This window comes from Sturnus vulgaris, chromosome 4, assembly GCF_052056855.1.
Source record: "Sturnus vulgaris isolate bStuVul1 chromosome 4, bStuVul1.hap1, whole genome shotgun sequence".
In the NCBI taxonomy this organism is placed as follows: Eukaryota; Metazoa; Chordata; class Aves; order Passeriformes; family Sturnidae; genus Sturnus; species Sturnus vulgaris.
In genome coordinates this window covers 31,111,754-31,128,126 of record NC_142246.1, presented here as the reverse complement: position 1 = coordinate 31,128,126, position 16,373 = coordinate 31,111,754, and the positions used below count along the sequence as shown (strand labels likewise).

The 16,373-nt window shown below is 37.1% G+C and overlaps 1 protein-coding gene across 2 annotated transcripts; it reads left to right on the top strand.

The window, feature by feature from the left end:
* The first annotated feature begins 281 nt into the window (after positions 1–281).
* Positions 282–15,850, top strand: LOC106861361 (coagulation factor XI-like). Of its 2 annotated transcripts, XM_088163475.1 has the most exons (17): positions 282–391; positions 534–578; positions 1,041–1,099; positions 3,708–3,870; positions 4,533–4,636; positions 4,818–4,943; positions 6,184–6,343; positions 6,913–7,022; positions 9,922–10,081; positions 10,877–10,986; positions 11,074–11,233; positions 11,363–11,478; positions 11,824–11,998; positions 12,369–12,544; positions 12,830–12,925; positions 13,973–14,112; positions 15,506–15,850. In XM_088163475.1, the coding sequence occupies exons 2-17, from the start codon at positions 550–552 to the stop codon at positions 15,659–15,661; spliced, it is 2,040 nt and encodes a 679-aa protein (XP_088019601.1). In that variant the 5' UTR covers positions 282–391; positions 534–549; the 3' UTR covers positions 15,662–15,850. The 2 variants fall into 2 exon arrangements, with proteins under 2 accessions (XP_088019601.1, XP_014745188.1); XM_014889702.2 differs by lacking the exon at positions 4,818–4,943.
* Positions 15,851–16,373: the final 523 nt, after the last annotated feature.

Here is a 16,373-nt window from a genome sequence, read left to right as displayed (position 1 = left end):
AAAGTGAAGAAACTAAGTTCTTGGACAAAAGTTCTAATCCATTTGTGCCACCAACTGAAATGTGCACACACACACAAAGGCAACATAATTATTTTAATTGAATACGAATATATATACTAATACTAATATTATAATATGTGTTGAGCAACACAAAAGTGGTAAGTTAAGCTTATTTTGTTTGTAAATATTCAAATACAGGTAGATTTTGTGATTGTTTCCAGGGACAATGAAAATTCTGTTATTTGATATAGAGGTGAAAATTTTTCCTGGGGTTTAAAATACTGTTATAGTTTTATAGGGGAGAAAAGAGAGACTGTGTTGCATACGGGGGTCATACAGGATCAATTCCAGCGCGGTGTGGATGACAGTTGTTCTGAAAATGTGTCCCAAGGTCAGTAACAATATCGACCAAAAGACTACCCGTTCAAAGTAAATATTAAGGATGAGTTAGCATTGCAGGTAGTAATATTTAACACAAAGTGTTGACTTTTTTTGACTTTTTTTTTTTTTTTTTTTTTTTTTTTTTTTGGTAGAGTGCAAACCTGATCCATGCATCCAGACTTACTATGTATTCTCAGGTATGTAATTGTTATTGCAAGTGGTATTCAGTGAGAAGTTTTCATAGCAACAAGACAGTGTAAGTTGGAGTCTTTTATGTCTTGTGTTTTGTGGTTAATTTATTTCACAGCTTAAGTTGTTGCACGTGAAAAAAAGTTTAGAATTCTTTTAGCATATGAAGCAGTGACTGTGTCATTTGTTTACTACCTTGATGATAGTATTCAATAAACTGTCTGGAGAGTCAGCATTAGTAATGTTATTTCAGTAGAATATTGTTCCCAGTCTAAGCAAGAATGAATATTCTGCTGTTAAAAAGTATGCAAAACAGCATGTAACAGCTGCAATTGTAATTTTCAATGTAATTTTGAATTAATGGTGAAAGAGTACAAGTGTAAATCAGTGTTAGGCTTAGCAGTGCTTTGTAAAACTAATTGTACAGCCTTCATTGAACATATCCTAAAGAATGATTTTGTGGTTTTTAGGATGAATTGGATTTATCGGACTTTTTATTTCATTTTCTTACTTGCTTCCGTTTACAGTGGTAAGTTAATATATAATTACTGAGATATGCACACAGTGTAGAGCAACTCTTGTAGAAGGGGAGAAGATTAGTAACTGCAGTCTGCTCTTGAGAGAGCTGTTTATTCTGCTGGATTGAGTTTATTTGAGTAACTGGCATAACCCTGTTGTCTGACACGGAACTTTCCAATGGGGCTTTAGTGACACTGTCCTGCCACCCCCAATTCTGCCACCTCCCCCAGCACACATGGGACCATGCCACAGGCAGTTTTCTCTGTAGGACTGAGACTGCACCCACATTGTAACTGTGAAATTGGTGTGATGCTCCATGTTCTGTGCCCAATGGCAAGGTCAGCAGCCTAAGCAGCAGCTGGGGAAGGAGGCCCTTTGGGGCTGCAGGAGGCAGAGTAATGTCTGTCTTTCATTCCGTGTTAATGATTTACTTTGTTCCATTAGCAAAAGTTAAACTACAAAAATTGCAGTGCACTTCTCTGAAATTCCCTTTCCTGATAAATGATAACTAAGGCCTAACATGGGTATAAGTTCAGTAATGTATTAACTGCTTTTTTTTCAGAGAACAATGAGGTAACAGCTTTTTAGAAAAATCTCATAAATAAATGAAGTATTATTTAAGAAAATATTTTACCTGGCTTTAAGTCTCAAAACTAAAATCTTCGAAAATTTCTGAGGCCTAGGAAACATTTTAATTAAAGTGTTCAGAACTGGCACAGTTTTACATGGTGCATAGTTTTACAGCATAAATAATTTTTTGTGTGTTAATTTATGCTAGAAGAAGATAAATAGGATCAAAAATATCTGATACAGTAAATAATCGCAATATTCTTTTCTTTTACCTTTAGAATTCACTTGGTGTCCTCTAAGAATTGACAATGTTTTCCTGTTAATGACAAAGTTGGATAAAGAAATACTACTGAGAATAATAACTACAATTTTTTAGAGAAAGAGCATGAAAATATATCTATACCAGAGAACTTGGATGTTTATAAAGTCTAATATTTTACTAATAAGGATTTTACCTTTGAAAGATATTAGCACATCTAGCATCTATTATGTCCAATAAACCTTATTGATTCCTTTAGAAAAAAAAAAAGTATTATACCTGTGTGCAGGAAACACTGAGTTGCCAAAGTATAATTTATAATCATATTAATAAATAAAATCTGCTCGTAATCTTTTAAAACTGTCAAATCCAATATGATATTACCTTTTGTTTTAATTTTAAATATCAATTGATACAGTATGCTCACTCTATAGTAACAGATTAAGCTACTAGATAAAATGTTTTCAATTGGGTTTCCCCCCAGTCTGTAAAAATAGATTATTTTCTCTTTATCTTTTATCCAAGAAAAAGCACTTTGGTAGATGCAGGAATAAAAATCGCCATTTTATTGATTTTCTACTCCTTTTGGAGGGCAAATTCAAAAAGAGACCAGTCTCCTGTTGAAAGACTCTTGTGTGTTTTAATACAGAGATTTTAGAGCCCTTGGACAAATTACCCTGCTTCTCCACTACAGTGAAGATTCAAGATCCCCAAGAGTCTTGAGACTGACAGGACCTGAGGGAATGGCCTGAAGCTGTGCCAGGGGAGGTTTAGATTGGATATTAGAAAAAGGTTCTTCACCCAGAGGGTGTTTGGGCACTGGAGCAGCTCCCCAGGGAAGTGGTCACAGCACCAGCCTGACAGAGTTCAGCAAGTGTTTGTAAAACATTCTTGGGCATGTGGTGTAACTCCTGGGAATGGTCCTGTGCAGGGCCAGGAGAGAGTCTCAATGATCCTTGTGGATCCTTTCCAACTCAGCACACTCTGTGCTTCTGTGATCTTACAAGTGCCTTCATTTTGAAAGATAGGAGCAGGTTGCTGCTTAGGTACCTTTGCTGCAGAGCTCTGCAGCGTGAGTGGTTGTCATTACAGAGTTCAGTATGCCATTCAGAGTTAAAAAGTCCTGCAGATACAAGGTGTTAGTACAGCTCATTTTTATTCTAGACTGTTTCTGATACATTATTCCTTTAACAGTATTTTCTTCATTGTGAAGAAGGTTTAGGGGGTCCAGGGTGGAGTGTGAGAGAGTTGAAGGTCTATGAAATGCTGGGAGCCATTGAGGCTGTGCACAGTGACACCACTAGTAACTCTGACCTCAGAGGATCACTTTAAAACAGGATTGTCTTCAGATAAAACTTTCTAACTCCTTTTGGTCTCTGCATTCCTCTTCCTGGTTTTCCTCACAATGATGTTTGGCATTGGTCTTTCTCAGGAAGGCTTCTGATATTCCTGAGATTTGCCATGAGAAGGTACCTTCCCCCTCTGCCATGCAGATTTGCCTTATGGCCCATCCAGTTTCTTGGGTTTCTATATGGCCTCAAGCTGCCCTGCTCCAGCATTGGGTATGAGGCAGGGGACAGAGGGAGACACCCTAGACAGTATTATTTCTGCTGGAGTGAAAAGAGGAGACTCTCAGTGGAACTGTTCTACTCATCCCCTTTACTCACATTTCCTGACGAAAGCCTGTTTTAAAAGCAAGGTCGATGACAAAGAGGAGTGGCTTCACCCTCTCCTGGTGAACTGGGTGTTCCTATCTCAAATAATTGACACATTTTGTTTTCCATGTCAGAATGTGTGACTCAGATCTATGAAAATACATTCTTCCAAGGAGGAGACCTCACTACAGTTTTTACACCGACTGCCAATTACTGCCAGATAGTGTGTACTTACCATCCTACCTGTCTGCTCTTCACCTACTTGCCAGCCACATGGACTAAAGATCCTGCAAAAAGGTAGATTGTTCATGTACGTGTGTCTTTGGCTGGTCTCCTGTGATAATTTTGGTAATATTTTGACAGAGCACAGGGCATGCAGGGAAGGTCCAATGGAAATTGCTATGGAAAACAATGTCATGTATCTCTAAAACTGGTGATCTAAGAGTAATGGTTTGAATTCAAAAGGTTAAATTTGACAATGCCCAATTTTTCACACTCACACACCAGCCCTTTCAAGGAAAGAGAACTGACTCTGCACTCCCTCCTCTAGGCCATGTATTTATTGTTGAGGGACAATGTGAATCATTTCAGATCTCCAATGATCCCCTCTACCGTTCCCCATCCTTTCCATTTAGCATATTTTTCTCGCAATTAAGAATTTCAGTGGCCTGAGAGAATGAAGTTGTCTTCTCTCTATGCCCAGAGCATTTCTGTCCTCTGAACCCTGGGCTCTGCTTCTCATTTTATTGAGACCTCTTGGAGCTCCCACAAACACAAAATATTCTCATCTGCCACCACTGCCAACAAAGAGTGTAAGGCTTGATGTTACTTTTCTTCCAATTGCACTTGTCAAAATTTTCATTGAGGGATATTGGACAGGCTGCATTTCACCTGAGAAACAGTTATGAAAGTCTGTGTTGTACTGCAAAAGCTGTGAATTGCTGCATTTTAAAACACAGGTTCTCCTGCTATTTAAAAGACAGCCATACAGAAATGCTGCCGAAAGTGGATATGGAAGGAGCTATCTCTGGACATTCCTTAAAACAGTGTAACCAAATTAGTGGTAAGATATGGTTATTCACATGCGTGTATTTTATGCTCTGCATTGGGTAGCAGCTGTTAAAAAATTAGCATTTTGGAAAGAGGAATAGAATCAGGGAAGAAGCAAAGCAGTGATTTGTGTGTTCTTTACCAGACCACTTTCAAACGCAGGTGACAAAAACTCCACTGGTTTTTCTCTTCAGGCCCATTTATCCACCACCCAGGCTCCCCAGATGAGGTAACAGGGAAATCATGCTCCTGCAGTCACTGTCACATGTGCTGGAGGCAGATGGCAGCCCAAGCTTTAACTGCTGACTCCAGTTCTAAAGGTTAACTTACCACTGCAATTCTACTCCAGAAAGTGCTCATATGCTCATATGGCATGTGTGACCCTGCTTTATAACTCTGAGGTGCAAGTGCTCAGCAAAGAAAAAGTGCATTGTCACAAGGTGATGCTAGTACTTTTTTGATTCTCTATCATAACTTTTTAGTAGCTGCATCTTTTAAGGTGTCTGTGCTTTACATGAAGGCTTAATGTCAGCATGCCATGCTGGCAAGTTATCACCAGGCATATTAAAAGCCTATTAAATATGTTATTTTGTGTATATTTAAAATTTTCACTGTCATAATGATGTCATTAAAAGGAGATCAACTTTAAGCATGGTACTTGAGAAAAAAAGAATAAGGAAGAATATAGTTATTCACTTCCTGCCTTTGAGGACAAAGAGTATCTTACTGATGCCAGGCTAGTTCTTAAGTTGTATTGGTGGAGCATCTCAACATGACAGGATTAAGTGGGCTTTTGTGCAAGTTCTCTCCACTGTAGCCATTATCAATGAAGTGTGCTTGCTTTTGCTTGCCACTTGCCCTTCAGTCATGCCCCTTAAAAGCTCTTTCCTGCCAATAACCCTTCACGTTTGTATTTCTGAGTATCTTGGAATAGAAAAAGAGATTTCAATGGGATGTTATTCTTTATACTATTTAGACTAATTAATCTCACTAGAATTACTCTAGAATTAGAGTATTTATAAAATGAAAATTTGTCCATACATGTTTAAAATTTCCTCGAATCGTTGGCTGACTCTTCTTCTGTGAAATGACCTTCATTTCAAACCCCACAGTTGCAATCCTCCCTCTGTGGAATGTAAATGTAATATTCTGACTCAAGTGGGAAATATCTGTTACTTATGAGGACAACATTTGCCATTTAAACTGTTCTATGAATTTGGAATTGGGAAAATATATTTTAATATGGATTCTGAGTTCTTGCTTTAGTGAAAGTCATCCTGGTCTCAGTCAGCCACAGTGGCTGGAGCCCCTCTCTCATGTAGAGGCATAGTCAGTCTGCCAGTTTTTCCTCTTGCCATGAGGTACTGCACTAAACCTACATTTTTGACTTGGTGCTAGATCTATGTATAAAGTATGATGTAACTGAAGTGAGTGTGGGATGTGGCATCTGGATTATGAGGGCTGTGTCATACAAACTGCTATGTTTTGGGCAATTTGGGGCACGGGATAAGGAAAAGAATACAAGTATATTTTCAGAACTTGTTCTCTTTTTCTTCACAGCTTGCAGCCCAGATGTCCACGTAGGACTGGATATGGAAGGGAATATTTTTGATATTGCTATGGCTGACAGCTATCAAGAGTGCCAAAAACGATGTACCAATGACAACCGTTGTCATTTTTTTACATATGCCTCTGAAACATTTCACAATTCAAGCCTTTGGTAAATACAGGTTGGATTAATTTCCCTGGACAACCCTGTGCCTAAGTAGATTAAATCTCAGAGCACTCAAAGGTGCAAGAATTTACTCAAGAATATTTAGTTTATTCCTCCTTGCAATGTTTGTTCACGCTTACAGGTAGGAAAATATTAATAGTAAATTGGCTTTCATTTGTCTGTTGGTGAGAAAGACAAACTTGAATATTACAGCCCTGAAAAAAACCTAAAATCCTCTGAAGATACTGAAATGCAAATTATATTAGCTGTGCTGCATTTTTGCTCTGTTCAACCTCGCTCTGCTTATTGTTCTGAAAATAGCACTATCAGAGCATCCAGAGAAATTATTTCATTTTAATGAGAACTATTTTTTGCTCTTAATCTGCTCAATTTTGCAAGTTAAACATTGTTCAGCTACTTCTGTTCATCATTTGAACTCTGTTCTGGAGATTGGAGATTGTTCTGGCCCATGGGCAGACCCTGCACAATGGTAGGAATTGTGGGTTCAGGAGGATGGTTTAGTCCAAGGATGAAGACCTGTTTTCTTACCACTTTCTTTACTCTTTGTCATTCAGTAAAAAATGCTTATTGAAACATACCAGTGTAGGAACTCCAACCAACATAAAGGTGCTTGATGAGGTTGTGTCTGGATTCTCTCTAAAGCCATGCCAACTTTCTGAATTAGGTAACCATTTAAAATATCTGATTCTGTTTAGTTTTAAGAGTCATGTGTCCTGAAGTGTAATCTTTCACTGTAGAATGTAGAAATGTTTCATTATGTAGAATAATTCTAATATAATCTTATTCTTAAAATATAGTTAGTGCACTCAGGGACAAAGGAGGTTCATCTGTTTTTAATTTTTTCATGTTATCATTTGTCTTACAGAAACAGTTCCCTTCTTTGAAGATCTAAAGAATTCTTCCATAAGATTAGCTTGATGAAATTGTATGTTATCTTTGTATCATGGATACAGAAATAGAAGATAAAAGCTCATCAGATTCAAAGATCAGGGGAAATATAAAGCTTTCTACATTCTGTTTGGATACTGTGTATGCACTTGAAAATTATTAATGGAGATCTGTGGCTTTCTAATACAGCTGGCTAATAGGAAAGGATATATTTTGCATTTTGTGGGTGATTTGTGATGAAAGAAAATGTCTGTGCTTGTTTCTGCAATCATGACTCAGACAAAATTATCAAAAGTTTAAAATCAGTGTGTATCAAACCTTCTTCTTAATTGAAACATCTTTCAGTTTTTTATTTTTCTTTTTCTTTTCGTTTTTCTTTTTCCTCTATCTCCACTTTGTCTTACTGTGTGATATTTTCCTTTCTTAACGATGAGTATGTTATTCTGCTTTCAAATAGCCTTATTTTATCTCACAGATAATCTAGTTTTCCTATATAAATCATGTTTTGTAGGGACTGTATCAATATATTTCTTTCTAAAATCAGTGCTTGGGTTTACTGCTGGGCACAGCATCAGCACTCTCCCCAGCATCCCTCTCATCAAAGGTCAGGGAGTGGGTAAGATCCTGTGAGGGAATACAACTAGGTCAAATTACCCACAGGGACATTCCATATCATATGATGTCAGGTCAGCTATAAAATCTAAGGAAAGGAGGAAGAAGGGTGGGCATTCATTATTTACAATGTTTGCCTTCAGGAGCAACCACTACACTGAAGCTGAAGCCCTGCTTCCCGGGAAGGGGTTGGATATCACTTGCTGATGGGAAGTAGAAAATAAAATTATCTTTGCTTGTGTGTGTGCAAACTTTTGCTTTTGCTTTAGTAAACTGCCTAATTTCAACCTATGAGTCATTTTCGATCTCATTTTCCCTCACCTCTCCATCTGGGAAGGGGGAATGATAGAGTGAGTTGCTGGGAGCCTGGCATCCAGCAAGGTCAACCCACCAAAGACCTTTTTGGTGCCCAACATGGACTTTTCCTATAAAACAGTCTTTACCTGAAACCATAAGTTCTCTGGCTTTTGCCCTTCTGATTGTCTCCCTCATCTTACTGGTGTGGTAGTGAGTGGCTCATGGAGCTTGGCTGTTGGCTGGGGTAAAACCATGACATCACGTGAAAATCAATCTTGTTCCTGCCTGTCTTTCCCTAATTTCTGTGTCTTGTGAAAGAGGCAAGAGCAGGCAAGAGAGAGAATAAATAAATTGTGTGATCATAGAAGACTCGACAGCACTAGTGGATCAAGAGGCCATCTAAGGAGGTCACCTGTTCTTATCTCAGACAGATCATCTATACCTGTCCAGACAGAGATTTGTAGAATGTAGTCATAAAATCTCAGTAATGTCTTTGCCTTGTTGTTTTGCCAATATCTGAAATGGGTTTATTTCAATATTTGTCCAAGGTTTTTTCTGACTTTATTTAGTTTATTCCTTTCTATGTGGCCTTTCATTTTGTGCCTTTGCCTCTCTGACTTTATTCTTATGCACACACACTATTACGCATGCACAGCAATTTGTCTCTTTTCAGCCCTTTGCAAAGTATCTTCCTGGGGATCAGTGAATATTGAGCAAATGATCACTGAACATGATCCTTGATATCATGGGTTAGCTGAAGTTCCAGATCCACATTTCTGCTTTAAATATAATTTCCTTTGAAACTATCCATTCTTCTGATTGCTATTTCCCCTTTAGATAGGATCTTACCTACTAATTGCAAGAGTTAATTGACTAATTTTCTAAATTTCTGATTATATATTTTACTGTTCTTATAATGTAATTACTGCCCAGTATTGTTGTCCTTTCTTGCCTATGTTTTTTGAAATTCTCATCAAATTAACAGGATTCACAGTAAGCTCTGCCTCTTTTCAGTTTCCCTTTCTGTAATCAGAGGTCCCCAACATGTTTCTATAACATACTGGGCAGGGTTGACTTGGTTGCTTTATTTCTCAACCACTCAAGTTCTCTGCTGCCACCAAATCCTGTCTTTTGGATCATTTCACTATTTTTACTGTCTCTGCAGCTTGATCAAGAAACATCCTCCATGCCGATGCTTCAATTTTTTCTTTTTAAATTCTTGCAGTAGGATTCTAACTGGGACTTCAAGTGTATCTGTGGAGAAAGACAGTCATCAATCTCTTTTTAAACATGCTAGTATTTTCTGTAACCTCTATATTCATAGTCTGGTTGTGTGAACTATCCTGCCAAGTCTCTCTTGTATTATTTTGACCATGTCAGAGGGCAGCACTCCTACTTACTCTGCCTATTTTTCAAATAGTAAATAAGTGTTAAGATCATCACCATATTTTTTCTAGTCTTCCCATGAACCGGATATACCCATTGAAAATTAATTTAAGTCTTCTTTATTAGATTAGAAAATCTCTATTGTAACATGTATTTTCTCTTTCCCTCTATATAAACCTCTAGTATTCTTCATGACTTTACATATTCAAAAATATTCTTGAAAAATAGTTTTTTGTTAAAATGTTGTGTTGCCTTTCCAGCTCATCAATCACAGAAAGAAAATGGGAATCAATGTAGAAATGAATAATCTGTAAATCTCAATATTCTGATGACATACAAAAGTTTTTGAAATTTTGATATTTTGTTCTTGTTTTATACAGATTGTCAAATGGACATATTTGAAGATCAAGAGTTTTCAGGAATTAATATTACAAGCTTTTTCACTCCTGATATTTCTGTCTGCCAAACTATTTGTACATATTTTCCAAAGTGTTTGTTCTTTACATTTTTTACCAGGAAATGGCAAATAGAATCTCAAAGGTGAATATGACAGTTAAATGATATTATCTATTTGATTATTTAAAATTTATTTTTTAAAAACACAGTCATTTTTTAAACACTAATTTCTTATACATATGTAAATTTATGTTGAAAGGCCATTTTCAGTAAAGCAGAACTTTTAAGGGGTTTTGTTCATGAATTTCTAATTTCCTGTGGGAATTTTAACTGTTTCCAATGTGATAAGGACATTTCTATTGTGATTGTGTATCTGGTCTTAATCTGAAAACAATTATATAAGTCAAAAGTACAGTGAGCCTCCAGATTGTTTTAAAGACTTAAAGCTGAATTTTATTACATTATCAAAAGAGCCATCTGGTTTCCTGGCAGGGCAAACTTACTTGAAATGATTTTTCATTTGAGTTAATGGCTTTAAAAATATTTCTATTTGGCTTTCTTCTTTCATACTTAGTAGTGAGAATAGTTAAAAATCAACATTCCACACAAATCAGAAGAATAAAGTTTCAATGGAATTCCGGGGAGAAGAAAAGCTGAGATGGCATGCATCATCTAAAGTCGCCTCTGCTATCTATGTATAAATACTGTACCACCTCTAATAGTATAGTTGTATGGCATTTCACAGCACTACAAAGATTGCCTCAATCTAGTGTGAACTGATGAACTTAGTCAATGCATTTTCATATTAAATACTTTTACAGATTGAAACTTGGGGGTAAAGAATATATTTAGGAAAGAATCTTCTTTTACCAGTACCTAAACAATTATTTTTAGGATGTGAGAACAGGTTTATTTACTGTGAAAAATATTTAATTTTAGAAATCTTTGCCTTCTGAAGACATCAACAAGTGGAATTCCAGAGGCACTCATATCACAAGAGAATGCTGTATCAGGCTTTGGTCTCCTAAATTGCAGAAGATCTTTTCCTGGTAAACAATAAATTACAATAAAAATACTAATTTTGAATTAATCTAATTAATAACTTTCTGATGCTGTGAATGCAACCGTTCTTACAGCCTGCAATTCTCGCACTTACATGCATATGGATTTTTTGGGAGATGAACTTAATGTCACTTATACTGAAGGACACAGAGCCTGTCAGCAGGTTTGCACAGACATGATCCGCTGCCAATTCTTTTCCTATTCTCTCCTCCAAGGTTCATGCAATGAAGAAGGGTGAGATACATTTTTTTAAATGTTCAAAGGTTGCTGAAATAATAATTTCAGAAATGTGGTGAGGGAATAATGTATGTGTTGTCCAGTGAAAAAAATACAAACTAAACGTTTGCATTAATTCATTGGCAGAAAGTGCAAGTGTCACCTAAGAATGTCCTCAAATGGATCTCCAGTGAAAATAGTACATGGACCAGGAAGCATCTCTGGATACTCACTAAGATTATGCAAAAAAAAAGCCAGTACTGGTAAGTAAAACTTCTTTTATGAAAAATAGACAGTGCTTCCCTGACTTCGGTATAGGAGGCTGAACCATATTTTTTTAAAGTGATCGCACTGTCCCAGTAGATGATCTTGTAAAGTTAGTGTTCTGGAAAAGCGAAATCAAGTCAGGTTTTCACATAGTAAACACCAGAACAGCGCTTTGAATTTGGTTTTAATAGACTTTATGATCATAAACCATGAAAAATTTATCATGTATCACTTTCTTCGCAATAGGCGGTGACTATCCAGTGATCAGCAGTAGTCTCATCTTCATGTTTCATTGGTGAATGCAACTTGTCTTTAAGCTCAGTTTTGAATTATTTCTGTAGTGTGTATGCAGCATTCTGCAAGGACAATTAGGATTGTTGGTGGGACAGACTCTTCCCCTGGTGAATGGCCGTGGCAGGTCAGCTTGCACGCCAGGCTGTCTCGCCAGAGACACCTGTGCGGGGGCTCCATCATCAGCAACCAGTGGATTCTCACTGCTGCTCACTGTGTCACGAGGTGAGGCCTGAGTGTAAATGGACAAATAACCCCAAAGTTCAACCCAGCGTGCAAGATAAACTGAGGTCAGGATAATAACAATGAGAACTAGAAATAGATGAACTGCTTCAATGTAACCAAAAGGTGAAATTCTGAGGTAGGCATGCAGTTTCTCAGTGTAACTGGAACTCCATACTTTGTCCCTTTGTAGCATAGGATTGTACTGCTGATGCTTAATTATTTTAATGAATCTAGAAGGTGAAATTCTAAAGCAGTCAACAAATATATTTATGGAACTCTGGACATTTCTAATGAGATATGAGATTTTTCTTTCTGTAATACTGCATTAGGCTATTTAGTCACAGGCTGACTGTTTGTCTTTTTCTCTCAGTCTAGAGAATCCCAACATTTGGCGTATTTATGCTGGTATTTTAAGACAATCAGAAATAAATGAGGATACGCCCTTCTTCAAAGTGGAAGAGATTATTGTTCACTCTCAGTATAAATATGCACAGATTGGATATGACATTGCTTTAATGAAACTTGCTAAGCCTATGAATTTTACTGGTATGTAGAAACGTGCAGGAGGGCATAGGGCTGGCATTGCTATGGCAGTGCATGACACCTGGGCTGGCTTCCTTTAATATGCAGTTACTGGGGTTTGAGGAGAATCTGTTCTGTTGGCTTAAAAAAGAAAATGGGTGGCTTTAATTTATGTGCTGGGAGTGATATGTAGTGTAAGGGACAAGGCATAACATGGAGCCTGTGGTCAGGGGTCATGTGGGTGCCCACAAAACCTTACTGTTACAGTTGTCTCTGCTGGACAAACTACTATTTTCTCTTGTACTTTAGATCTTCAGCTACCTATCTGCCTGCCATCAAAAGAAGACACTAATGTATTTTACACTGACTGTTGGGTAATTGGATGGGGTTACAGAAAAGAAAAAGGTACAGAGAAATACTTTTAAACAGTGAACTTTTTGATTTTTAAAATTAATGTGTTTGACCAAAAACCTTCCTTCTCTAAATAAAGAAAATTCTTCTCTGTTCTTCTTCCTTCTAGACAGTACTTTAATATAATTCTTTATTAGAAATGATTTCTAATAAGACACCATAAAACATAAATGAAAGATGTATGAAATTATCATTAAATATCTCCATGCTCTGACACAATAATTAATTTTATAAATTGGTTCAATAGTTTGAAATATCTGAGAATTCAATTTTAAATACATCTAGTACAACACTCAAATACCCTTTCTTAGATTCTGGCTTAATCTACTGGCAAACCCCAGCACATATCTGGGTTTTGCACACCCTTTTAAATTTTTTCCTAGCTAACAAAAAAGGCAATAAATTTACCGCTGAATTGTTTTGAATTAGAGTCTGCACATAATCCATGGGGTTTTTATGTGATTGTATTTATATGACTTTAGAAATTGGAGATTGAAGTATGTTGCTTTTCTTATTCTGAAGATTGATTATAGACCATACTGTATAGACAAATTTCCTTTGTTAATTACTAGAGAAAAGGCTGATTTTAAATACTTTTGTTTAGTCTATATGCAAATCTCTCTATCTTAAAAACTACTAAGATAGAGAGCAGCACAGATTTGACAACTGGGAGATTCCAAACTTATTGTAACACTTTACTGGGAAATAATAGTTACTAAGACAAAGCAATGCTAACAGCAATGTTCCAATGTCCTGAGAATCATTCACATGTGAGATTTTGTTGCACATCATAAGGGAGTTAGGAAGCTTTTCCAGTCATGAGAAAGAAGATGGCATCACATAAGCATTTAAATTAGAAGACAATTCACATTGTTTGCTAACACAAAGAAAGGAAAATCAGTGTCATGAACATCTATTAACAATCTGGAAGCACCGACCTCCCACTTTGTAGTATCCGTGTATGGGGATTTCTAGAGTTGAATTTTAACCTTTATTTTGCTAGAACCAAACATTTCTCTGCTCATATTGCCTTTTATATAGGTCGGGTACAAGATATTCTTCAAAAGGCTCCTGTTCCCTTCATGTCAAAAGAGGAATGCCAGGCAAGGTACCGGAGGCACAGAATAGGTGACAAAGTGATCTGTGCTGGCTATGATGAAGGAGGAAGGGATGCTTGTAAGGTAATGACAAACAGTGCTGTGTAGTTATATATTCCAACCATATGTTCAAATATAGGAATGAATACTACAATTATTTTTGATTTTTTATTAGAAAAGTATGATTATCAATAGAGCTATTGATTAACTTGTCACTTTTTGTTGTCAGAAGCACTGCAAACCAAGGTATATGGAAAATATTTCTTTTATGACATTGAAATCTTTAGGGATAGATTCTATGGATAGGAAACTCTGAGTGTGGATATATAGATATCCATTTAGAGAATAAAACAGTGTTCCTTCAGACTATCAGAAATCCAGAGAGTGCAAGTACAGTACCTTGAAGCATTTCTCCAATAAGAGCAGATTTCCAGATTTCCTGTGTGGTTTATTTTTATTTTTTTTTTATTTCTTGGTAGGAAATACAGTACATAAAATCTTACTTTAAAGCATTCACTGTGTATAAACCAGAAGGGAGGGTGCTAGCAATGCTATTAAAATGCATGGGGAGTAGAAGGCTAAAAACAAACTGTGAAAATTGCTCTGTTCATAATTAGAGTTGAAAATGTCACAATAGCGTCAGTTCCGTGAGCCAAATTCTCTGCTCAAGAGTAAACTCACGCACTTTTGCCAGTTTAAATATTCTGAGTTGATTTCTGCAAGGAGAAAATAGTCTGACTATTAATATTAAATTCTCTACCAAATACAGTTTTCACTGCAAACATTTAACACTTAATAATTGTATGCTGAAATGTTACTATTGCTATGATTACCAAGGAATAAAAATACTTGGAGCTGAGAAGCAATGTTTCCTCTTTGCCAATTAAGCTTTCTTTACCTGATACAGAGTAACAGAACATGGAGATGCTGTTTTAAAAAATTACATACTTGCTGTTGTCCTAACAACTCAAAACAGCTTCTCTAAGGAATCTTATGTTCAGAAAGGAATAGCAAAAGAAAACACAAAGTTATTTTATCCTGAGTGGGACAGAGTCACTCAAACAAGATAAGGCAAGTAGAGAATTGAGATACTAAAAACATGGTCATAGGAAAAAATACTGCCATATTGGCTGTTTTCCTTTCTTGCACACATAGTTTTTTTCATTGTGTTTTAAATCACTATACATAGATAAGTTAATAATAATAATAAAAAGAAAATAATAAAACACAGTAGTTCTGGACCTTCATAGGAAGAAGAAATTGTTTGCAACGACTGTTTAGAAATCAATTTACTAAACAATCAGAACACCTGCTTCAGTCCTCTCCTTATTAGTTATAAGTGAAAATGATTGAAATCTAGGCTGTTATGCTGGTGGTAACATTGAGTGATTCTGATTTTATTCAAGGCTTTCTTTGTGATAGAACTATTGATGAGGCCTCTTCCTTGCATGCTCTCTCCTTTTCTCCTGTGACACAGGGGGATTCAGGAGGGCCACTGTCCTGCAGGCACGAGGAGGTCTGGTATCTGGTGGGCATCACCTCCTGGGGCGAAGGGTGCGCTCGCCCCAGGCAGCCGGGAGTCTACACCAAGGTTGCTGACTATTCAGACTGGATTCTGGAAAAAACTACGTAGTATGAGCATTACTGACTCTCTCAAAGTGTTGCTGTGGAATAACAACCCTCAGAGCAATGGGATAAAGTGTATTAGTGCTTTGTCAACGGTGTTTTTTGTTAGCCTGGAGTGTAAGATACTTGTTTTAAAATGCAGAAAACCAAGAATGAATTTTCCTATTACTAAATAAAAAGCAGTAATAACAATAAACTCTGTGATCGTTGATTTGGCAGGCAAGTATATGGCTGAGCCACGGACTTCTTCTGTCCTTGCTAGCATAAAAAGGGAGTGGATGAGGTTGCAGGACATATATGGACCTTGGAGCTGGGAAGTACTTTTGTCTTAGGAGGTTGTGACACAGCAAAAAGAAATTTCCTTCCCTTGTCTGAAAGTAGTCAAAATGGGCAAACCACTTACAAGCTTACTAAAGGGCTGGGGGAAGGGAAGCTGAAGCATGGAGATGCCTACACAGTTGCATGAACCTGGTTTCCTTGGGGAATTAACCAAAAAAGTGTCAGTGCTAACCAGGAAAACAAACCCAGGGGACTTGGCAGAGGGACACACGTGGATGCAGACACCACCAAGTCCAGTTCATGCTGGAAAATCCCACCTGCTGTTCCCAGCAGTCTGCCAATGGTTTGCACAAGCGTGGTTTCTACCATGCTTTATGTGCTGTGATCTCCTCTGGGCTTTGATCTTCTCAGGACCAAGGCAGGGAGCTCGAACCTGTCCC

What these genes read in the sequence shown, in the direction of transcription:
- LOC106861361 (XM_088163475.1), top strand. Translation starts at nt 550, where the DNA reads ATGCATCCAGACTTACTATGTATTCTCAG. An exon ending in ACAGTGTAACCAAATTAGTG is followed by an intron (nt 4,637 to 4,817) that starts GTAAGATATGGT and finishes TTTTCTCTTCAG; the next exon opens with GCCCATTTATCCACCACCCA. An exon ending in GCTGCTCACTGTGTCACGAG is followed by an intron (nt 11,999 to 12,368) that starts GTGAGGCCTGAG and finishes TTTTTCTCTCAG; the next exon opens with TCTAGAGAATCCCAACATTT.